Source organism: Fragaria vesca, linkage group LG3 (genome assembly GCF_000184155.1).
Source record: "Fragaria vesca subsp. vesca linkage group LG3, FraVesHawaii_1.0, whole genome shotgun sequence".
Lineage (NCBI taxonomy): Eukaryota > Viridiplantae > Streptophyta > Magnoliopsida > Rosales > Rosaceae > Fragaria > Fragaria vesca.
In genome coordinates, this window is record NC_020493.1 from 24,157,134 (window position 1) to 24,182,941 (window position 25,808).

The 25,808-nt window shown below is 39.8% G+C and overlaps 2 protein-coding genes and 1 pseudogene across 3 annotated transcripts in view; 2 read left to right on the forward strand and 1 right to left on the reverse strand.

Moving 5' to 3' along the window:
* The window catches only part of LOC101295121, a 141,616-nt pseudogene that overhangs the window by 72,877 nt on the left and 42,931 nt on the right, over positions 1-25,808 (forward strand). Inside the window, exons 6-10 of the transcript XR_184393.1 lie at positions 943-1,030; positions 1,110-1,187; positions 1,522-1,722; positions 1,839-2,018; positions 3,130-3,326. The product of XR_184393.1 is annotated as an uncharacterized LOC101295121 (transcript). The remainder of the gene's footprint in view (positions 1-942; positions 1,031-1,109; positions 1,188-1,521; positions 1,723-1,838; positions 2,019-3,129; positions 3,327-25,808) is intronic.
* LOC101312134 (zinc finger protein NUTCRACKER-like) lies at positions 11,334-13,818 on the forward strand. Its single transcript, XM_004294968.1, has 3 exons — positions 11,334-11,876; positions 11,971-12,370; positions 12,598-13,818. The coding sequence occupies exons 1-3, from the start codon at positions 11,732-11,734 to the stop codon at positions 13,544-13,546; spliced, it is 1,494 nt and encodes a 497-aa protein (XP_004295016.1). The 5' UTR covers positions 11,334-11,731; the 3' UTR covers positions 13,547-13,818.
* Positions 23,754-24,830, reverse strand: LOC101313003 (fasciclin-like arabinogalactan protein 11-like). The gene has a single exon (XM_004294970.1). It carries the CDS (start codon positions 24,749-24,751, stop codon positions 23,969-23,971), a length of 783 nt encoding a protein of 260 aa, XP_004295018.1. The 5' UTR covers positions 24,752-24,830; the 3' UTR covers positions 23,754-23,968.

The window sequence follows — 25,808 nt, forward strand, 5'->3', positions numbered from 1 at the left end:
GGCCGGCCCTATATCCTAATGTACACAACTGATAGAGCTCATCCTTTGCAAATAGATTCATCACATTTATCGCGAACTGTGGCTCACAGTTTTTGTTACTGTTTTTTGTATCCACAATGCATCAAGTCTAAACAAAAAATGAAGAAAGACAAGTGGTTTGTTATTCATGTATGCTTTTCTATGGATATATTTTTCATAATCTTATCCATTACTCCCTCATTTATTGTGGACTAACAATTGTATGTTATTCATGTGCAAGATATGGTGATCATGGGAAAGAGGAAGGACCGAGCCACTCAGGCCAGTACTTTGATGGAGTCAATACGGCAGAGCGTCAGCTCAGCTAGCAGTAGCAGCCATCCTACCCATGTCGGTTGGGACAGTACCACCAGGGGCTCCCCCCTTGATCGTGCGGGCCCCTACAGTTGACAATAGTTCAACGGGATCTCAATCGGCGTTTGCAACCGCACCCGAATCTGCAAGACGCATCGTCGGCAGCGCTCGAATTAAAGTTAGAAGCCCAACAGGTAAGTGTATTAATTTATTGCCCCCCAGTAAACTTCTACTGGGGGTCAGTAAACTTGAAGTACATTATCTCTCTTTCAATTTCATGCCAGTTACACACAACAGATACACTAATCAAAATTTTTAGTGCCCCCTAGTAAACCCAGTAGAAGTTTACTAGGGGTAGTAAACTTCTACTACGGGTCAGTAAACTTTCAGTACAATATGTCTCTTTCATTTTCATGTCACTTATACATAACAGATACTCATTCTTACCCTAATAAACAACTTTATTGCCCCCTAGTAAACCTAGTAATAGTCTACTAGGGGTCAGTAAACTTGCAGTACAATATGTCTCTTTCATTTTCATGCCACTTACACACAACAGATATCCTCTTGTGTATTAAGTATCATAATATATTCACATGTTAATTGTAGCTCCGGCCCCGAAAAAGAAGCGGGGTTTTTGTTCTGGAAAGAAAGCGGAGGATATCGTTCAATAAACGGGGCAGAAGATCAAGCTGGAGTATTGCCCCCATGTAAAAGGCCCTAGTGTGAGGGGGATAAACAGCTTGGTGGCACATGATATCGGTTGTGCCATACAGAGTCTGGTGGGAATGAGGGCAAAGACATTCTACGACCTTGATCAGACCGAGAAGTGGAAAGTGTGGAATGCAATGTCGGTAAGTAACTGAAAAGTATATGAAAAGTAAATTTACTTGATTACATTTGTTTGATAACATATATATGATTGGTTATGTAATTGGAAGGCACGAACTGACTGAATTGACATCTCTCTGTTGATAAAATTTCATGTCTAAGGATATGTTTGCATAAGAGTGAGTTTTCTTATAAAGTGAAAATGTTTTGGATATGTGTAAAGTATGATTGAATGTGTGTAAAGTATTGTGTGTTGATATGAATTGAAAGATGTGTTTTGTGATAGTAATTGGGTGTATTATTTTTTTTATTTTATTTTTCAGTGCTTAACATGAGATTTTTTTTTTTCTTACTTAGTCGAAATACGAGTGGAATGAAAATGATGAGCCAATGTTCAATTGGATACTAAAGAGGGCACAGGAGAGGTACAAGGACTGGAAGTACCAGTGTTACCAAGCTTATCTGAAGGAAGGGCCCTCTGGCATGCCTTCAAAATTCATTGGGAGAGAGGACCAGTGGGAGTTTCTATGCCAGCACTTCGAGTCAGATGCATTCAAGGTGATTTTTTTTAATTACCTTCATTGTTTCCCTTGTATAGTTATGTATATATAACTTGAAATGTGAAATGTGCAAGATGTTAGAACTAATCTATTTAATATTTTTTCGTGTATTAGAGACTCTCCTTGGCAAACAAACGGAACCGTGGGGAGAAGACTATGCACCACCACACGGGGTCTTCTCCTATCATCTACACAATAGAGGAACTCATAATACAAGGCAAGCAGCTTCCAAAAATCAAAGGTTTTGAGAAAACCTATGTCAGGGAGGGTGATGAAGTTACAACCAAGCATTATGTAATTGTCTCTCCTTTTACTATTATGTAAGCTTATCAGTGATTAGTCAAGCATGTGTAAATCCGGCTATTGGTATATATATGATCATAAGTTGAATGAATGTCATGTTTTCCTACTTCTAATGGACAACATTGTAATGGTAATTGTTTGATGTTGGACAACTAGGGACTGCTAATTTGTTGGGAATCTATGATGCAAAATGTCAAGTTTATTATGCAAAATGTCTTGTTTATGATGCATTGGAAAACTTGACATTTTATTGTCAACTTCCCTGTTTATGATCAAACCAGGTCTATTAATAAATGTATATGATCAAATCATGCATTAGAAAGCTTCCCTGTCTATTATTAATACAGGTCTATTAATATTTGCACTCTTAATTAATACTTGCACATTTTATTGTCAACTTCCCTGTTTATGATCAAACCAAGCATTGGAAAGCTTGACAGGGAAGCTTCCCTGTTTATTGGGTACACTTCTACTAGGTTTACAAGGGAGCAATAAAGTTGTTTATTAGAGTATATGTTGTGTGTTGTGGCCATGAAACTGAAAAGGAGATAATGAATTGCAAGTTTACTGGGGGGGCAGTAAACTTCTACTAGGTTACTAAGGAGCAATAAAGTTGTTTATTAGGGTATCTGTTTTGTGTTGTGGCCATGAAATTGAAAGGAATATAATGAATTGCAAGTTTACTGACCCCAGTAGAAGTTTACTGGGGGGCAGTAAACTTCTACTGACCCCTGGAGTTTACTGCCCCCCAGTAGCTTCCCTATTTATTATACAACCAGTAAACTTTATTATGGAAATGTTGAGCTGTATGTTTTGTTTATTAATTGATGTATTTTAAATGCAAAATGACATGGTTGATGAGGTCAATAAACGAAATGATGCATTTAAGGAACAACACCCTGACGCGACGGAGGAGCAGATTATGGAAAGTGTTCAGTCCCAACAAATTGAGGTGTTGGGTACGATGCTCAAAACTCGTAAAGGAAAGGAGATCAGAGGGATGGGACGAGGAGGCGAGCGAGACTTGAGCCATTTTTCAAATGGTTTCACTTCACGTAGTCGTCCTCCTAGTGTTGATAAGGAGCAACTCTAAGAGGTGCAGGAGCGCTATGAGCAGAGACTAAAAGAATCAGAGGAGCGTGCCCAGCAGCAGTTCCAAGAGGTCCAGCAACGTGCCCAACAGCAATTTCAAGAGGTCCAACATCGTGCCCTGCGTGCCGAGTCGATGTATAGTGCTATGCAGTCCCAAGTTGCAGCCATATATGAGCACGTAGGTATGCCACCTCCACCTCCTCCACAGTTTCCTCCTCCTCCTCCAGTTGTTTCTCCTCCTTCACATGTTTCCCCACAAAACAATGATGATCTAGGCGATAACATAGAATTCGACAACCGACGTCCTTGGAATTATTGATTTTGTGGTACTTCATTCATAGTTTAGCTAGATTGTATGAACAATTTTCTACCTAGTTAATTCATTAATTATTTTGTATATATGAATAATATTTGTCCATCTATGATCAATATATGAAAAATGGTCCAAATCCAGTGCTTCCGGTATATATGTACACTATCAGAAGAAAGGCTTTAGTCGAAGAAAATAAAAAAACCAGGCCGACGAATTATTTTTTCGTCGGCTAAAGTCCACCTTAGCCGACGAAATTTTCCTTCGTCGGCTAATTTAAATTTTCGTCGACTATGATCAACTTTAGCCGACGAAATTAAAATTTCGTCGGCTAAAGAATTTATTTTCGTCGGCTATAGTCTGTAAACTTTAGCCAACGAAAATATAAAAGTTTAGCCGACGAAATTAAAATGTCGTCGGCTAAAGTGCCTTATATTTGCAGATCTGGACAGCAGCTCATCTAGGAAAAAAAAAACGTGAGAAGAAAAAACGGGAGAAAAAGTTTGGGTGTTGTCGAAATCTGTCCATAATTAGTTTGTGAAGCTATATATAGGTACGTATATGTGTATATATGTTGATTTTGGGTTTTATTTGAGTTGATCGATTTTGAGTTTTATTTGAGTTGATCGATTTTGAGTGTGATTGAGTTGTTCGATTTTTGAGTACGTTTGATGTATATATATATATATATATATATATATATGTTGATCGATTTGGTTGATGATTTGATAATATATATGAAGTTGTTGTTAATAAGTAGTAGATATATATATATATATGTTAATTAATTTATAATATTGTGTTGATGGTATGAAGTTGTTGATGATTTTGTGATGATGTTGATATATAATATTGTTATGTAATTATTAAGTATATATATGTCTTAATTAATTTGTTATTAATTAGTTGTAGTACGTAGAATACTAAATGAATTGAGATTTTATATATAGAATTTAATTAATAATTAGCTAGAGTTATACGTATATATTTTGTTATATTTTCAGGATATGGATAAGAGTTGGATTTCGCTTCCAAAATGGGACAAAAGATATGGTAAAAGAGTTATGAGTTTTCTGGAATATGCGCTGGCTAATGCTAACGGGAATACAATTTTCTATTGCCCATGCACGAAATGTCAGTGTCGCAGCGATATGCATCGATTTGCGATTGACAAAATATGGCAGCACCTGAAGAGTAACCGGTTTTGGAAGAAGTACACATGTTGGTTATATCACGGTGAAACATCATCAGGGGGTCCGCATGATCATGGCCAATTTTCTGAGACGGGCAGTACATCCAACGATCCAACAACGGCCTTCATCAACGACATATTTCCTTATGAGTGCGAAGACGAAAGACGGTCCTAAGGCACGCATTAATCTAAAAAAAATGCAATTAAGAAGACATCTGTGGTTGAAAGAAGGGAAGAAAAAAATGCCTCAAGCTCCTTACACCGTGAAGCCTGACCAGAAAAACCTAATTTTCAAGTGGATGAGTTGTGTGAAGTATCCTTCAGGCTATGCAGGAAATATAGCCCGGTGTGTGAACTTCCGGGACAATAAGATGTACGGGTTGAAGAGTCATGACTGTCATATCCTGCTAGAACGTCTCTTCCCTGTTTTCATTCGACCGTTCCTTCCCTGTCAGGTGGTGGAGCCGTTAGTAGCGTTGGCAAGATTCTTCCAGAAGTTATGCACACGGGAAGTGAAAAAATCTAACCTCCGGGAAATGCAAGAGGACATCATTTATATCATGTGTAAATTTAAGAGGATATTTCCTCCAAATTTTTTTGACATCATGCCTCACCTGATGATCCATCTTCCCAAGCAATTGTTGTTTACCGGTCCAGTACACTACACTTGGATGTATCCCATGGAAATGTACGTTTTTTACACCTGAATTCCTCAATATATATACTTGTTCACTAATCATAACACTTTGCAACTTGATTTATCGGTGAACACTGCTACAAGTTCTTACGAAGATGACCCGTTCATTTTTGCCAGATCGGTAAAACAAGTGTTTTATCTTGATGACCTTCTAAGGGTGACGCGTGGACAGTAGTCAACCTTGTGCACCCTCGAAACATTTACCGGGCGGTTACACTTGGAGAGGCCGAAGACGAGGAAGAAGATGTTGCATATCAAGAGCCCAGCGCAATAGGTATTCCTAACTCCTCTACCGTTCGCCTTAGTAATTTTAAAGCAGATCGTTCAGTGCGAATTCATGATGAAGAGCCAAGGCTTATTGATGTTGATCCAAATCAAGAAACAGACGAAGACTCTGACGATAAGGAAAGGCATAGATTACCAGAAATTAATTCTGACACCGAAGAAGACTCATCGGATGATTCCGATTACGAGCCTTAGTTTTAATTCCGATTACATTAATTTGTAATAAAAAAGAATGTATAACCTTTATAGTTTATATATGTTGAATTCATATTTCTGTTATTTTATATGAATTTTGGTGATATATGAACATGAAGTTAGTATGGTTTAAACCTTCTGTTTTTTTAATGTATTTTTTGTACTTTAGCCGACGAAATATATCATAATTCGTCGGCTTAAACGATCTTAGCCGACGAAATATACCATAATTCGTCGGCTTAAATCATCTTAGCCGACGAAATAAGTCATAATTCGTCGGCTAAGATGCGGTTAGCCGACGAATACCCTAATATTTCGTCGGCTAAACCCTAAAATTTTTATATGACTTGTTGGGTCTCATCGGTTTGAAACTATTTTCAGTTGAAGGTCCGGGCAAAATACGTAATTTAAACGGTCCAATGACCTTTTCTGTGCGTTTAGGGGTTTGACTTACGGAATTGACCGTCCGGATCGAGCCCTTAACCTTGTCGGATCAAGTTGAATTTTTTCCCATACATGTATTTTATCATGATGGTCAGATCTGATGGTCGGATTTTCGTTTCTCAAGTTTGATCATCACAATCACAACATGCCTACTAATGTTGTATAACTTGTTTACCAAGTGTTTAAGTAAATGTTCCGTTTCAAAAACAAACTAAACGTAGAACCTTCAAACGCAAAAAATTTGTGAAATAAGATATGACCAGAATGGTGAAATACGTCTACGGTTGAAAAATCAAGGTATTCCGATAAAGTCTCGGTACCGATAGTTGCGGTCAATGCAATTTTCTATTCTTTATCCCTATGGGCAGCACTATCTTCGGTGGTTATTTTCCGTAAAATTTTTATATGACTTGTTGGGTCTCATCGGTTTGAAACTACTTTCAGTTGAAGGTCCGGGCAAAATACGTAATTTAGACGGTCCAATGACCTTTGCCATGCGTTTAGGGGTTTGACTTACGGGATTGACCATCCAGATCGAGCCCTTACCCTTGTCGGATCAAGTTGGATTTTTTCCCACACATGTATTTTGTCATGATGGTCAGATCTGACGTCGGATTTTCGTTTCTCAAGTTTGATCATCACAATCACAATATGCCAAACGTATAAAAAGTATTTTAGCCGATGAATTTCAAAAGTTAGCCGACGAATTTCAAAGGTTTTGCCGACGAATTTCAAGTGTTTAGTCGACGAATTTCATCTTAGCCGATGAATTTAATAGGTTTAGCCGACGAAATAAAAATTTTGTCTGCTAAAGTTATCGGGTATATCCCAGTCGACAGCCTCCAAAGTGCGACAACCCTAAAAAACCCTCCTGCTACTCCAGCCTTGAGCCCTCCCTCCTCCTCCTGTTGCTTCAGCCTCGAGCCCTCCCTCCTCCTAGAGTACATTTCTGTTTCACATTTCATTTTGTGTTTGCTTTGATTTTCCGGTCAATTGCAATGTTTGCACCACTTTTAGCTCATCATCGGGAAATTTCATGGTAGGGAATGTGGAAAGTATTTAGGAAGTGTATATGTTAGAGTTTGGGAGCATCCAAACACATGTAAATTTGTCTCTGGAAATTTGGATTTAGAGAATGGGTTTACATTGTTTGATTTTGTAGTGTTGTTAGGAAGTGTATATTTGTATTTAGGAAGTGTATATTTGTATTTAGGAAGTGTAAATTTGTATTTAGGAAGTGTATATTTTTATTTAGGAAGTGCATATTTAAGAAGTGTATATTTGTATTTAGGAAGTGTATATTTATATTTAGGAAGTGTATATTTGTATTTAGGAAGTGTATATTTTTTTTTTTGGACTAATTGAATGGGTTTGCATTGTTTGATTTTGTGATACGGTGTTGTTACGAATATGAAAATAAGCATGAAACTGACCTCCTCTTCTTGTCATGAAATATAAATCTAAAAGTTAAGAGCTTAAAAAATTAATTTTTAAAAGTTACATATCTAAATTTTTTTTTTTTCTAAAAGGCTGACGCCTTGATGAGGCTCTCGCTCCATAGCCTTGGCTATGCCTTAGCCTTTTAAAACATTGGCCTTGATTCAAATTAATATTTTAAACAAGATGAGCGGTAATTTTAGATCGACGAAGAGTTCGAAGGGCCAAAGGTCCGAATCGTCTGAGGGAACCTCTAGCAACCCTCAAACGTCGTTTCAGGGCCCCATGACAGCCAGACGTGCGACCCTTCTGGAGACGGTGCAGAGGCAGACGGAGGTGCCCCCTTCATCAAGGCAGCGGGGCGTCTCTCATTCCTCGAGGCAGCTATGGCCTCAGACCCAGACGGAGGTGTCTGCACCCCGTATGCCTGAGATACACCGGGCGCCCACTCCGGGTCCTACTTCTTCGGATAGTGGGTCATCTGGGGTACAGATGTCGCCACCTCATCTATTCCTTCCGCGGATGATACCGGCCTTACTTGCAGTCGATGGTTCAGGGACGCCGATTTATCCACTGCCCCCGCCAGTGGCTCCATCAGCGGCGTACCGGTTCGTACCTTTTGATACGCCTCTTATTTCTGCGAGGGTATCATCATCGGCGACAGAGACGGAATCCGTCGCGTCCGCCGCATCACCCTCAGGTAATGAAAGATGAATGATTTGTTTTCTTATAATTCTCCGATTTTAATAATCAATTTGGTTTATCATGTGATAAGCACCGTCAGAGCGAAGTCGGCAAAGAAGAAGAGAGGCCCCGTCACAAGGAAGGCTCTCGAGAAGATCTTCAGTACCTCAGGGAGGATCGTCATCCGTACTGACGGGGATGGCGACATAGTATCGAGCGGGAAGTCGAGGACGTACTCCGGCCGCGTGGGAGCGCTCATTAGGGATAGAGTCCCTATGTTGTGGTCAGACTGGGGCGAGGTCCCGCAGGGGGTTAAGGACATGGTTCACAACGCGATGTCGGTGAGTTTACAAAATGCCTCAATAATATTATGTATTACATTGTTGATTTCTCGAAAAACTAAACTAATAAACGGTTAAATGCAGGATTGGTTTGAGGTTCCCGAGCACCTGAAGAGCAGCTGGGCGGACGTTGTGCATGGGGGAAGGTACGTTGGGAAGTTAATGAAAAAAAAAATTGTATGTGATATTAATAATATTTCTAATATTTTTGTTGTATCTGTAGGTACAAGGAGTGGAAGAACGAGTTGCAGACCCACTGGATTACGCACGGGAACGCACATTCTGGTACCCCTGCTGAGTTCCAGTACAGGGAGTACGAGTGGCGTTAGCTTTTGACATCAAAATTCAACAACCCTCGTACACAGGTATTTAAAAAAATTAATTAGTTAATTTGTCATTAAGTACGTGCGTTTTTAAATATTTTACTAATAGTTTTTTTTTTCTTTGAAGGCCGTTTCCCGGGCGAACGCTCAGAACCGGCAACGCAACACAAGGAACCATCATGCCGGTTCTAGACCGTTCGCTGTCTTCATGGACGAGGCGGCCAGGGAACATCCAGAAGTCAACCGGTACGTCTATACGTACGAGAAGGTATATCCTGACGCCCAGGAGGATATTGTAAGTCATCTTATGTTTTTAAATTTTTAATTTTACTTATATATATGTCAAAATGTTAATTAATAATTTTTTTCCTATTCAATTAGGCGAAGGTGAGGGAGGCTAGTGACGAGGTGATGAGTGCTATAGTGAGGGAGACATGGCCGGACACGCAGGAGGAAGAGATGTCCGAAGCCATGTCCCGGATCGACACTTCGGATCTTATGGTTGGGGCGAGGATCATGAGCACAGCCTTCCCACCACGAGCAAACAACTTCTATTGCCGGGGTCTAGGAAAGAAGGGCGAGGGGGTCCTGAAGACCACTCCAGAATTCAACGAAAGGCAACCTCGACCAGCAGCAGGGCCACGACCACCAGGACGACTCAGCTAGAGTCGGAAGTTCAAAGACTACTGGAACAGCAAGCTGCTCAGGTTATTTTAATTTATTTTTTAAAGAATTTAGCTATATTTTATTTTTTATTTTTATTTTTTATAAAAAAGTTTCGTCTCCTAAGTGAATTTTTCCGTAGGCTATATTGTGAGTGAATTTAGCTATATTGTAAGAACTACTTAGGCTACAAAACACGATTCTGTCGCCTAAGAAAATCATAATTTTTTTTTATTTTTTAATTTCGTCTCCTAAGTAAATTTTTCCGTCTCCTAAGTGTCACTTAGGCTACGGAATTCAATTCCGTCTCCTAAGTGCTACTTAGGCTACGGAATTCAATTCCGTCGCCTAAGTGCTACTTAGGCTACGGAATATTTTTCTGTCTCCTAAGTGCTACTTAGGCTACGAAATTGTTTGAATTCTGTCTCCTAAGTGCTATTTTCCAGTAGTGATACATACTGACAACAATTCCATCTGCTAAGAAGAATTTCATATTCGTCGGCTAAGAACATGCATGTCCGACAAAAACTTTCCGTCGACATAGATTCTTATCGACGATTCAGTTTGTCGACAAGGAAGGCAAGGGTCCGTCGGGTTTGATCGCTCTTAGTCGACGACTAACTTCAATTTCGTCGCCTAAGTGTCTACCTCACGACACTTAAGCGACGGAACTTAGACGACGGATAATTCGTCGGCCAAGATTATACCCGACAGATATGTAGTCTTAAGTGACGTGTTATTTCTATCGGTTAAGTCGATATTTCCTGTAGTGGATGAAGATGATGATGAAGAGGGTACAGGGAAACATTAATCCAAGCTCTCCAAGCTCAAATCGAGGTGTCACACACAGGTCACAACTAATTAAGCCATAAAATAGTTTCTATATATATTGTATATATTTCTGTATCCGATTACTATTTAGCTACACTAGTTTCAATGGGACTGGGGTCATGAGTCTACTATGCTTACTTACCATTTTCGAGACTATTCTTCTTAGTCGATAACAATGACAATCAAAAATGGATTACAAACACTGTTTTTTCTTGTTTTCCCAGAACCCTAGCCAGCCAAATTAAAATTTGACCAGCAAACATGTGAACTAAAAATGAGATTTACCACATAAATTATTAACCCAGGTAAGAGTAAGACGTTGATGAGCATCAAACTCGTGAAAGATTCTCCGCCTCCTCAGTAGCCACCAGAAGGGATCGAATTTCTAGATATCAGTGTTGCAGGTACAGGTACGTGTGCGTAGGGAGAGACTCACTGCCTGACTCTATGGAGAAAGAGAAAGAGAGAGTTTTGGTGTCCCGTGGGTTTTGGTCGACATGTCAACCGGTACCAGTCATCTCTGTCTTTGTATTATCATCTTTCTCTTCTCACTGTCACTATTGACAGTCTCCCCTGCTGGGCCCCTACCAACCCTCACCTCTCACGGACGGCACCTCTCTCTCTCTCTGTTCATTCTTGGTCCTAACACAATTATGGCGTAATGATTTTTTCACCTCATGTCAATTGCTGGCTGTAAAGGCAACTCTTTTTTCACTCATTAGTCTCGGACTCTTATTTCCTTTTTTGGCCCTTTCAGACTCGACCTTCATTTCATCGTGTAAATTATTTGATATTATATTGAATAGGAGAGGAGAGAATGGTCCAGTTGAGTCTATGGCTGGCCGACTTTGAGAGAGAGAGAGAGCAGCAGCCGTATTAGATAAGGAGGAGACACAGAAAGAGATAGACATAGAGAGAGAAAGAGAGAAAGAGAGAAGAGAGATTCTCTCCTCGTTTATTTTCTGTTTGGTGTTTTTCATTTCCAAGCTTCAAACAAAAACCTTGTTTAATTCTGGGTTTCTTAATTTCTAGCTACTTCTCTCTCAGCTTGGGGATCGATACAAGAACCAAAAGCTTAGCTTGGTTCTCAGATTTTAGTTGTATATTGTCTTCTACACCACCTAAAAGCTTTTGTCTTTTCTTAATTTTGTTGATAGTTCGAGCTAGCTTTTGTTTTACTCCTTTGTTTTGAGCAAGTTCCAGCCTCAAGATGATGTCATCTGAAGATGGGCTTTCAGTTCCCTCGACCATTGGTGGAGGGTTTCTTCTCCAGGAGTCAAATCCGAGCCCTAACCCTAACCCTAATACGATTAATCCGGCCCTCAAGAGGAAGCGAAATTTACCCGGAACTCCAGGCAAGTATATTGCATGTATTTAATTTCAATTATTAGCTAGCTTCACTAATCATCAAGGATTTATTTTTAATTTAGTTTTTTCAATTATTTCCAGATCCAGATGCAGAAGTTATAGCTTTGTCCCCAAAATCTCTAATGGCCACAAACCGATTCCTCTGCGAAATCTGCAACAAGGGCTTCCAGAGGGACCAGAACTTGCAACTTCACCGACGCGGCCACAACCTTCCATGGAAGCTGAAACAAAGATCGAAGCTCGAAGTGATTCGAAAGAAGGTCTACGTCTGCCCGGAGAAGAGCTGCGTGCATCACGAGCCTTCACGGGCACTCGGAGACCTGACCGGAATCAAGAAGCACTTCAGCAGAAAGCACGGTGAGAAAAAGTGGAAGTGTGAGAAGTGCTCGAAGAAGTACGCAGTCCAGTCAGATTGGAAAGCACATAGCAAGATTTGCGGGACTAGAGAGTATAGATGTGACTGTGGCACACTCTTTTCCAGGTAACCCCCGTCTCTCCCGTTTCGAGAAAACACTATTCTCTGAGCCAGTCATGTCATTAGTCTTCCTTGTGAGTGAGACGATGATTTAGATTCTTATTTCTTTTTCTTTTTGGAAGAGATTCTCTTGCTTAAGATTAATTTTGATGGAGAATATACATTAAATGCATGCAAATATGCAATATCTGAATTTAATGTTGTATGACTGAGTGGAATATTTTCCAAAACAGGAAAGATAGCTTCATAACTCATAGAGCTTTCTGTGATGCATTGGCGGCAGAAGAAAGCGCAAGGTTTGGTTCTACTTCAACAGCCACCAACATTAACATTCCGAGCTTCATGAATGGATCTATTACCTCTAATCAACCTCATCATCATCAACAACAGCAACAAGCGAGGAACATCCCCCAATTCTTACCAATCTTCCAACATCAGCAGCAGCCCGAATTCCCGGGCTCAGATCACCTCTCTGCAGCAAATCTAGGCTTGTCTGAAATGGTGCAGCCGGCGTCGTCGTCAATGGATATGTTTGGACCCTCTTCCTCACAGAACCAGTGGCTCAACAAGTTCCCCGAGGCATCGTTTACGAATGGGAATCTCTCTGTGTCGTCATTGATGACACGAGGACTCAAGGAGGAGGAAGACTCCAAAGCAAATTTAAATTTGTCCGGAACGATGAGTTCGGGCTCTTTCTATAACAATAATCAGAGTCCGGGTCACATGTCAGCCACAGCACTCTTGCAAAAAGCAGCTCAAATGGGATCTACAACAAGCAACAACAACGACGTCGACATTCCGGCTGCCTTCGGCTTCATGAACTCTTCACCGTACAGCCACAACAAGAACAATGAGAACTTCAATGTCTTGCTCAACTCTCTATCTTCTTCAACTCAAATGGGAGACGGGTCTCCGTCATTGTTTTCGACTTCATTCCTGAGCAACAAGATTAATCATCTGAATCAGATGATGAACCTGCCTCTAGGAACTGGTAGTTCTACTTCTAGAGTGAATGAGACCGAGAAGAGTAGCTTAACGAGGGATTTTCTCGGAGTAGGTGGAGTTAATGGTGTAACCTTCTTTCAACAAGAGCTAGGTGCAGCAAGTTTAGCTTCAATGGGTTCAGCTATGGATCACTTGACCCAGTACAGTAGCAGTACTAGTGGTGCTACTCAGCAATGAGAAACCTTTCATTACAAGGTAGTGTTGTACCCTTAATTTAGCCTTAATTTTTGTTGTACTATAAGCTAGTGTTAATTAGATGAAACACTTGATTATACCAATTATGGGAATTAGAGTTTAGCAGAGAAGGAAGAACGAGAGGGGCCAGTGCATGTTTTGGCTAAACAGGGAAGGTGAATTATCGGGCCCCGGCCTCCATGCAATGTTGTATAATTTTCATTGTTCTTTTGAAGTTCTTTTTAAAGCCTTATATATTGATTGTCATCGTTGGGTAAGAGTAGTCCCGAATTTCATCACTGCCTAGCTTAAGAAAGCTTTCTCCTTCTCACCGTCAACTACATTTTCGACCATCCATTTTAATAAAGGCCTCTTATATATGTGGACCATATTACTTACCCTAGCTCGTCCTCATTCTGTTTTTGGCCAAATCTTTAATTAATTGCTATAGATGTGAAGTAATTTGCATTCCCAAGAAATGTAGGGTGCCAAGATGGTGTTAACTATTGAATTAACTAAATAATATTGTTGTCATATGTCAAGTGTTAGTCACACCTTAGAGCAAATCCACCCTCTGGGTCTTTGTTGGGAAGGCCTTGATCATGTGCGAGACCTGGGTCGCCACGTGACAGAGATTTTGGGCTGCAGTTTCCACTCACGATTTATGTTTCTGGGTCGCCACGTGGCAGTGACTGTTTATTGAATTTTATATTAGGTATTTTGAATGTGAATAATAATTTTATATATTAATAAAATTATAATTAAATAAATAAAATGACATATTGAAATTAAAATATTTATTTCATGACTTAAATTGACAGGCCAAGCCTAGAAAAAATAAAATACAATTATTTAAAAATAACACAAACAAAACATAAAACCGAAATCTAAATATCCATGTTGCCTTGCACTTCCCATAAATGCTCGATAAGATCTTCTTAAAGGTTTGAGTGATTGTACTGATTCCTAATTTCATTATACCGCTCCATAAAACCTTCAAAAGTATGAGCATCTCTACCAACTTCCTCAAAGTCTTGCCCGGTAGGTCCATCCCAAACTTCTGCTATCCTGGGCCTCATATTGTTGTCATCTTCTTCGTCAGACTCTAAATCCTCATCGCTATCTTCAGGGCGTTTGTCCTCAACTATCATGTTGTGTAAGATAATACAAGCCAACATGATGTATCGGAGATCCTCTTTATCCCACCCCCGAGCAACTCCTCTAACAATACCGAAGCGTGCTTGTAAAATACCAAAACACCTCTCCACATCTTTCCTGTACCCCTCTTGGGCCTTGACAAATGTAATTTCCTTGGGTTGTGTGGGGTTTGGAATGGTCTTCATGAAAGTCGTCCACCTACGATATATTCCATCGGCGAGATAGTAACCCAATTTGTGAACTCTGTTGTTCACCTGAAATTGGATATTTGGTGCTCAACCGGCAGTAAGCTCGTCAAACAACGGCGACTTTGCTAGGACGTTGAGGTCGTTACATGCCCCGGGCATTCCAAAAAAGGCGTGTCATATCCAAGTGTCGTAAGATGCGACCGCTTCAAGAATTATAGTAGGGATTTTTTTTCTCCCACTATATTCACCAGCCCAAGCGGTTAGAAAATTCATCCATTGCCAGTGCATGCAGTCGATGCTCCCAATCATCCCTGGAAAGCCTCGTCTTTCACCTTTAGCAAGAAGTCTTTTAAGATCGGCCAGAGTCGGAGCTCGAGGGTACTCAGCTGAGTAAAGAGCAACGATTCCTCTTGTAAATCGTTGGAGGCACTCAATAGAGGTGGACTTTGCCATCCGACAATACTCAGCACATTGATCTGCCGCAGCACCGTACGCAAGCATCCGCAAAGAAGACGTCATCTTCTACTCAGGAAGTAGACCGACTTTCTTCATAGCATCTGACTTTTGGATAAAATATCGATCATAGTTGCAAAAGCCATCACGTATGCGGTTGAACACATTGTGACTCATCCTATATCAAACTCGGAATTCCTCGTCACTAAAAATAGGATGTTTAACAAAATAGTCTTGAAGCATACATTTGCCTCTATCCTCCCTTTCTCAAGGTGGGTTTGGACAACGACCGGGACGAGAACCACGGTGTAAAGGTTGGTTTTGAGCTTTATGATGAGCCACTGCTGCAATAACCGTGGCACTTGTCGCCAAGTCATCTTCATCATCTTCTTCTTGTGACTTGCGGATCATTTCCCACAAATTATCCATTGCGGTGAAAGAGGAATTGTGAGATGATAGAGATATGAAAAATGTTTTCTATGGAACTAAGAATTTTTTGTTGTGTGAAATGTAAATTGAATGGTGATATTTATAGAGATTTTTATTATTAATTTAAGTGGGTAGTCTAGTATCCGTTGGGATTTTTTTTATAAAAAAGAAGGTTTCAAACCGTTGGAAACCCAAACGGTAACATAAGTTTATAATTGCTTTAAGTTTGAAAGGATAAGTGTATAATTGGAAGCCATTGATCTCCACCTATAATTACAACCAACGCTCCAGATTAAAGGACTGTTGGGTTTGAATTGGTCTGTTCTTCCACTACATGCTGACACGTGGCCAACTCAATCTCATTCAGTTTGCTAGGCGACAAAAATGTCAGACCCAACGCTCCACAATGCCTCTGATTCGTCCGTCGCCACTACGTACCTTCTGGGACGCGTCAAGCTTCAGGCGGGGACTGCTTCACGTGGTCATCATCACCCTTGCATCATGTAGGGACCAGGGATTGGGCTGAGCTGGAGAGGGAAGGCCTGGGCCTTTATTTTCTTCTGCTTGGGTCATGGGTCTGACCTGGGTCATGACCCAATGAAGGCTGGGTTATCATTTTTTTCATGGGTGGACTTGAGTTTTTTTTGCTGGGTCTTCCTTTGAGGTGGCTGAAAGCCTGGGTCACATTTTGGAGCTTGGGGTGGACTTGCTCTAATATGTCCTAGGCTATTCCCATATTTTGTTTTTGACTTTCAACCCATGCGACAAATATCCTTATGGTTTATAATATATAGGGACGAAGATCTTCTTCCTAATGGTTTATAAATCATAATCAGGTGCAATGGTGGATTTAGGATAAAATTGACACCCAGTCTAATTGTAACGTAAAAAATATTTCAACGAGTTTTGACTGTGCGAGAAACTTTTACGAAAACTAATAACCATATCTTACGAAATGAGATAGAGCTAGAAATGATTGGCGACATGCTTGGTTCTTCAGATTTATGTGATGCAATGGTGAATGTTTTGGTGCTGCAAGACTTAAAAGAAATTATGGATCAGCTCCTCGAAGTGACATCTTGAAAAATTTAGAATTTAAGTAGATTAAAACCTAGTGGCTGAACACATAATTGGAGTATCAAATGTATGGTTCCCGTTGGTGCAAATCCAATCACCTCTACCAAAGCGCTTCTTTTCTGTTACGTAATAATCCGAGTAAAGCTTCTTAACCGTCACGGTTTCACCTCTACCAAAGGCTTTTGTTTTGTTTTTTAGCTTTGTTTGGTTAGCTTTGCTTGGTTTAGGTTGGTTTTTGTTGTCCCTCATCTTTGAACAAGGGTTTAATTAGGAGGTCTAGTAGGTTTGGTGTCGTTGGTAGTATCGCGGGGTGAGCTATGGTTATAGTGTCGTTTCCAGGGACTATTTAATGTCGATTAATAGTTTTTTTGGTCAATATAATGCGGAGGTTAAATATGCATATATGCTGGTAGTTTTGGCATATAGTGTTTGAAAATGTTGTTTCTTCTTAATGTTGACTGTACGGATGTATCAAAACTTCTGGAATATATTAGATTACAGTTGAACCCCTATCGGTTCTTCTCCACTATAATCGCTGGTGTTTTCGAGTAGGGAGACGTGTGAGGAATTTTTTTTCCCACTAAACCAGCAGACCAACGCCGCACCAAACCAAAATCCAAACCTCTAACCAAACAAAGTGGATGTCGAGCCCAAAGAAGCACGAACCACAGTGTCCGGAACACAAAGCTGCACGTACATCTGCCCTCACCGCCTCTCAAGCATGATCATAACAAACACCCCCCTTATTTGCACGACGCGAAAGGAAGGCAGACGCCACCTACTAAGCCTTACAGTGTGTTTTGATGAAACTTTTTTAGATTCTTGAGAAATTCTGAAATGATGGAATTTAGATTTCCATCAAGTGAAATTCCGTTAATTGCAATTTTCATTGTTTGGTTGTGTCTATTCGAGATTGGAAGTGTGTGCCAGATTAAGAAAGTTTAAAAGTAATATAAAGAATAAAATGGACGACTCATCCTAGTGGCAGGATGGTGAGCTGTAACAAGTTTGAGGTCATGAGTTTAAACCTCACAACATATGTAGGGTGTGTGAGTTATTAATAAAAGTTATAAAAAAAAAGATGGTACAAAGAGTCGTCTAATATGATTTCGCGCAACAACATAGTAGTAAAGTTGCATTATTTATTGGGAAAAATGGTCCAAACTGTGTTTGCCTTTTTAGAGAAGCAAAACTTTTGTATCTCAACTTTGAAAAACTTGAGAACGGTGTCTCACGTTCTTAACCCGACCGAAAATTGATATTTGGAGCCGTTAGCCAATCATATTTTTATCTAAAATGACCAATTTAACCTTTATTTTTATTTTTTATGTATAATAAAAAATCGCCCAAACAGTGTCTCACCTTTCAGCCATTCTAACTTTTGGTTTCTCGATCTTCAAAAACTTCAAAACAATATTTCACATTCATACCTCGCTAGAAGATTGGTATCTATAGCTAGTAATGTTAGCTCTGTTGTTGTATGTTTGTGTTGGTCAAATGGTATTGACCACTGTTAAGAAGGACAAGCTTGATGCCTTGAACTGACGAAGAGGTCATGTAGAGGAATTGAGTAAAACTGGGGTATTTTGGTTCCCACGTACCTTATGTCTGCCAACGTTTAAAATAGCGAAAGCGTGAGGTGAGGCGTCTAGTCGGAGCCTCAAGCCTTAAAAGCCTCACTACCAGGACAAGCACTTTAGCCGACGAAAAAGTTTCGTCGGCCTGTTAACTTATAGAGATTTCTTCGGGAAAAGGTCGTCTGTGATGACTTTAGCCGACGAAATTTTTTTTTTCGTCGGCTATAGTCCCACAGTTAGCCGACGAAAAACATGTCGTCGGTTTTTTTCCCAGACTTTAGCCGACGAAACAATTAAGATATTCGTCGGCTAAAGTGTGTAATAAATAATTAAAAAATAACTATAGCCGACGAACTTTAGTATATTTCGTCGGCTAAACCTTATAAAAAATTTAAAAAAATAACTATAGCCGACGAAATACTATAGCCGACGAAATAAACCTTATAAAAAAAATTAAAAAATAACTATAGCCGACGAATTATGCCATAATTCGTCGGCTAAACCTTATAAAAAAATTAAAAAATACTATAGCCGACGAATATAGTATTTAAATATCGTCGGCTAAAGTTGCTGGGTTTGAAAAAAAAACTGCAGAAACTTTCGGCCACCTCCAATCACGACCAAAATTTGACAGAATCTTCCTCTCAACATTTCGAACAACTTTCTAGAAGAAGTCAAAGCTCAATTCTAAGCCTAAACAGGTCAATCGACTCAAAATATAAAAATCCCCAATTTTAAACCCTAAAAACTTCAAATCTTCGATTCTCTTCACACACACTGAATCGAGCTACCAAATTCTAGGGGAATGGTGACCTAAGGAAGGAAAAATTCGATCGACACCGAATCCGAACCGGCGGAGTTTTAGAGCTCGATTTATCCCTTACGGCGGCGCCACTCGATGCACCACCTATCCAGCAATAAAGTAGAGACGACGGCGAAGCTTTTGGGACAACTGTGGCGGTCTCCGGTGGCTTAACGGCGGAGCTAGGCCAAGAAGAAAATCTGGCAGATGATAGACTTCTTACCATCCATCTTCGCCTATATAAAGAACTTTAGCCGAAGAAATTCTTTATTTTCGTCGGCTAAACTCTTTTGAAAATTTTGGTTGACCGCCAAAAAATTTTGGTTGAAAATTTTGAAAATTTTTCGACTTTAGCCGACGACTTTTCATATATTTTCGTCGGCTAAAGTCCTTTGAAAATTTTCCTCCAACTTTGGTTTACCGCCCAAAAAATTTTGAAATTTTTTGACCTTAGCCAACGACTTTTTTAATATCTCGTCGGCTAAAGTCTCTAAATTCACGAAAACGCTCATATCTCTCTCTATATTACGTAGTTTGGTCAAACCTTCCGCACGAAAAAATCTCACGTAGATGAGACGCAACCGCCTATATAAAAATTTTGAGACATTTACCTTCCGACGATAGGGCTCCCCATAGGGAATAATAACGGTAAATAGGGTTGACCGCTACTATCGGCACCGAGACTTTACCCGATTTACGTAATTTTTGAACCATAGCCGTATTTCACCATTCTGAACACATCTTATTTCACGAGATTTTTGATAATTTTGCTTCCTATGTAGAGTTCATTCACAAAGTTGTGTAACCTACTAAACAAGTTATACAACATTAGTAGACACGTTGTGATTCCGATGACTAAAATTCACAAACCAAAATTCGACCGTCAGATATGATCATTATGACGAAAGATGTCTATGGTAAAAAATTCAACTGGATCTGACAACGTTAAGGGTTCGATCGAAACGGTCAACCATAATCCATCGTCACTTATCACACGAAAACGCTCATATCTCCTTCTATATTACGTAGTTTGGTCAAACCTTCCACACAAAAAACTCTCACGTAGATGAGACGCAACTGCCCATATAAAAATTTTGAGACATTTACCTTCTGATGATCGGGCTCGCCCATAAGGAATAATAACGGTAAATAGTAGACACGTTGTGATTCCGATGACTAAAATTCACAAACCAAAATTGGACAGTCAGATATGATCATTATGACGAAAGATGTCTATGGTAAAAAATTCAACTGCATTCGACAACGTTAAGGGCTCGATCCAAACGGTCAACTCTAATCAAAAATAAGAAAACTGCATTTTGAAGCCTTAAACGGACTTGGATGGCCAAAAAGGCCTATACATCATGGCACTAGCCATGAGTTTGACTCGTAGCGCCGTTACGCTTCCGGAAAGGTATCACAATAGTCAATCAGACACCAAATGTCAAATCTGCAGCATAGTGAATAATAAGAGTAAATTGCATTGACCGCAACTATCGGCACCGAGACTTTACCTGAATACCGTGATTTTTCAACCGTAAACGTATTTCACCATTATGGTCATATCTTATTTCACGACTTTTTTGCGTTTGAAGGTTCTACGTATAGTTTTTTTTTCCAGATGAGTTGTTGTCCAGATCTGTAAATATAAGACACTTTAGCCGACGAAATTAAGACACTTTAGCCGACGAAATTATATTTTTCGTCGGCTAAACTTTTAAAAATTTCGTCAGCTAAAGTTCACAGACTATAACCGACGAAAAAAATTATTCAAACGACGAAATTTTAATTTCGTCAGCTAAAGTTGACCATAGCCGATGAAAATTTTTAATTAGCCGACGAAGGGAAATTTCGTCGGCTAAAGTCCACTTTAGCCGACGAAAAAATAATTCGTTGGCCTGGTTTTTTTATTTTCGTCGGCTAAAGTCTTTCTTCTGGTAGTGCCTCTAAATTTCTAAGTTTTTAAATAAAAATAAATAAATTATAGATATAAAATCATTACAAATACATTCATACACACATACATAGTGTGTAAGATTTTTAATAAAAAATACATCACAACATAAAATCATTTAAGTAGCTACATCACATACATAGTGTGTAAGATTTTTAATAAAAAATACATAACAACATAAAATCATTCACTCATGAACTAAAAGAGAAGGTGAGAGAAAACTCTCACGAATGAACTGAAAGAAGTCAATGAAACTTACTTTCTCTTCGGACTTTTACCAAAACGACGTAGTTTTCCTGTTTTAGGGTAGAGAAAAAAAAACACACACACACATAAATAGCGATGCCTTACGGCGCCTTGGAGGGTCTCAAGTCACCTTTTCCACCTCGCGGTGGCAAGGCGCGCCTTTACCTCGTCTTTTGTGACAAAATCCTTTCAGGGGGAGCCTTGAGGCGAAATGGAGAAGCCACGCCTTGCCTTAAGCCTCAAGGCACGCTATTTTAAACATTGATGTTTGCACAAGTTTTTGAGCTGCTCAATCTCTTACCCAATAGATCATTTTCCCAATTATATTAACCAAATATGTCACCTTTTTCTGGACAATCCAATGAATGATTGTCACAACCATAGGGAAGCTAGCTGCCATCCTTGGATTGTCCATTTTGTTTGATAATACATATCCCCCAAATCTCAGAGTTTTCTTTTTATTTGATAATAGATCTTCTTTTTGTTTGATACTATAGAGAATAGAGTCTTATGAATTTCCATTGATAGATATTATCCTTATGGTTAGTTTTCTCAATAGAGTAGTTCGACTTGGAAAAAAGCTAACTATTAGATACCAATCTTCTATCTGGGTAGGAATGTGAGATATTATTTTGATGTGTTTGAAAGTTGAGATACCAAAAGTTAGAATGACTAAAAGGTCAAACATTGTTTGGACGATTTTTTTATTTTTTTTATTTTTTTGAAATAAAAGGCTGGTGCGGCTGCCCTTAAGCCTCGATTAATAAAACTGTTGAATACAAAGAGGGACATTGAGCCTAAACCCTTAATTACAAAGACCTGAAATAATATCAGAAATCTCTATAATACACATATACTCAAATAGGCATCAACTAGTAAAGAGTGCTCTAATGACTACTCCATTTGCTTTTACATAATTGTGACATAATAGAAATATCGCTTGACATGTAACTCAATAAACTAACTTTCTTACTATGTTGTCGTCGGAGAATAAACCCAACAACACTTAGTTTCATCCTATCAGTAGGAGGCAACAATCAATGTGACAAAACAAAAAGGTCGTCACACACCTAGAACAGATAAGGCACATGAGGTGCTTAGACCGAAACCAAGCCCTTTTAGTTCTACCCATAAAAAGTAGCTAATTTTTAGTACAACTACTAATAATAATAAAACATAACAGAAATTACAAATTGAAAAATTAAATAAACTTGGACCTAAAATAAAACCCTAGGCCCAAGATGCAATTGGCCCAGAACAAAGCCATGGGTGAAGGAAGCCCAAGCGGGCCCAGCCCTTGATCCAGGCCCAAAACAGATGTCGAACAAGCAGCCAGATCACCACCAGCAAACCTACAAGATTGCTACGCCGCCGTGTTCAGAGCCCGACTACTGTCAACACTTCTTCACCGACCAAGCTCCGTCGCAACAAAGCCACAACCACAGACCCAATATGCCTGAACCCACGAAGAAGCCCTCCACCGCCATCTACTACATACTCTGGTTCTGAACGCCGATCCAACATATGTGTGCGCGCCTTCGGCGAGATCCGGATGGATCCACCCACAAACCCATAGTCCAAATCGGCTCTCAAGATCTAAGCCTGCAACGAGGTCCGATCGAAACCTCAGCGACACCCCCGCTCGCGCAGACACCGTCTTGGACAGAAACCAAGAATTCAAACATCCTCTCAGCCCCCTCCACCGACAAGAGCCTGTTCCTACACTATCGTCTCGTTCGGCCGCCCTCGACAATCGTCGGCGAGGCCATAAGCCTGCGCCAGAGCCGCAGCGCAGCAAGACGAGAATGGACGCAGACTTTGGCGAAACCTAGTCTGCGTGTGAGGCGTGTTCTTGCCTTCGGTGTCCTTTTCTTTTGCTATATCATCTAAGATGATTTCTAATTATATATAAACAATAAAATAATAACTAAAGGTTACATTTATCATTATGACAAAACTATGACTACCGTTAAGTTTTTTAACGGAGCTAACGGCTTCAGATACCGATCTTCGGTCGGATTTAGAACGTGAGATATCGTTATGAAGTTTTTTAAAGTTGAGATACCAAAATTTTTCTTCTCTAAAAAGTCGGACATTGTTTGGACAATTTTTCTATTAGTTATTAAGTTTATCATTAATACAGTTATCTTTTCGTTATGTTACTGATTTGTCAAAATAAATAGAGTAACCAGTAAAACACTTTTTGTTAACCAATTGTTGTACATTGGTTTACAAGGAACACTTAATTAAGCTAATATATTTGGATTCTTAATTTTAAAGTATGATTGTTCTTATTCCGTAAAAAATTTAAAATAAAACTCGTAGTTGATATCCAAGAATTGTACAAAGGTTCAAAATATCCAGAAGAAATAGCTAAATTAACGCAAATACATACCATACGAATACAAAGCAACCAACAAAAGCACAACCCCCAGAAAAAGAACCTACGTACGTACATGATCACAAACCGGTACATTCATAAAAGGTCAAAACCAGAGACGAATTATTTCAAACCATACTCACCCTCTTCTTCAATCAATCTCATTGTAACAAAAACATTGCCGCTGCGAAAACCACAGCAACTCCAATGGAGACCAACCCATTCCTGGAGAGATCACAGACTACTGACCCTGCAGCAGATTTCACTGCGGCAACTGGGCTATCGTCCGAAGCCTTCTTTTTATGCTTTGCCTTTTCCGGTGCCGGTGCTGGAGCAGGAGGCAGAGGCTTGGGAGCAAAAATCCCATAAGGCTGTAGCACACTGTCGACCTGATAAACCGCCAGTTGGTTATCCGTGTACACAGTGCCTGATATTGAAGTGTTGACAAGACCAGTGGTAATGTTAACTGAGTTTCCAGATGTGGTGATGTTTAGCGGGTACTCAAACTGGTCTCCGGCTTGGGTCCGAACCGGGTTGCTGAGAGTTTGGAAGTTTGAGATGGTGAGGAAATCTGGGATGAGATGGAACTGCAAGAGCTGATCCTTCTGAGATTCACTGAGGGAGTTGAGAGACCCTGATTTGAGTTTCGAGAAGGCAGCGTCAGTTGGAGCCAAGATGGTCAGTTTGCTGTAGGAGTCGTTTAGCTGGCTGTAGAGTTGGGTGTCAACTTGGGTGGTTTTCAACAGGCGGATGAGGAGGTTGAAGTTGCCGGATTTTTCAAGGATTTTGGTGACGTTGGTTGGTCCCGGCGGTGCCGGGGCGTCGGCTATTGGACCTGCATCTGGGCTCGCAGCTGGGGCGCCTTGAGCTGAGATTCCGGTGCAGTGGGAGAGGAGGATCAGTAGCAATGGGAGTGAGAGAAGAGGTTGTAGCTGCTGCTTCATGATCTAGAACACCAAGTACGTGTTGGATATTATTGGTGGGAAGATCGATTCAAGTGTTCTATCTGAATGTGTTTGATGTATTTTCTTGGGGAAGAAGAGGGTTTTTATTAGAGGTGGGAAGGATGATAATGCATTAGGTGAAAGAGTGCAATTAACATGTCTGTCATTGGTGGAAATGAATGGAGAGGTAGATTATGGTGTCAGAGCTACTAGTTTGCTTGGGAAAGCAGGAAAAACAGACGAGATCGGTTGTGGGTAAATAAAGAAGTGCATGATTGCTTTGTTTTCACTTATGTTATGTACTCCCACTTTAGGAATAACATAAATGAGTAATTACACCCATGCCATGACTCCATGAGAGAAGCCAGAGAACCCCAATGCATAATTTGCTTGCCACAATCGTAAGGAAGAAGGGTCAAGGGTACAAGAGCATACGATGATCCATGATTTGCAGGTTGTACAAGAGCTATTGGCAATTTGGCATGACCCAATTTAGATGAAACATCAATGGTTCAAGTGGCCGGGTCACCTGCCCTTCACAAACCAAAATTTGGTTGTTTTAGGTGCTGGGATTTAAACCCCCATGAGTTGACCTTGCAAATTTTTTTTTTTCCATAATTAAGATGGAGGAGTCGAAGATGCCTAACAATTTGTTGAAAAGACAAAGTTAAGTGAAATCCTACTATAGACGTTTGTTACACATATATTTGCAAATGTGAAAATGAATTCATTGTCCATATGTCCTTGTAATTACAGGAGTTTTCTTTTTTCTTATGTATTATCTTAATTCTTAGCTCAATCAAAGTTCATTGCTCCCACTTACAAGTTACAACCTTATTACAAGTGTGTGAAAAATTATTATTAGACCAAGTATAAGGACCAGAAGCTTGCAGAGACACTAAGTCCAGGTCATTTAAATTATTAAATATTTCATAAACTTGATCATGTATCGATCAAATGTTCTTACACCAAACTTTCGATGAAGAGATAAAATGCAATCAAAGTCATCTAGACAATCCAAGAATCAGCATTAGGGTTTATTTAGGCTATATATTGT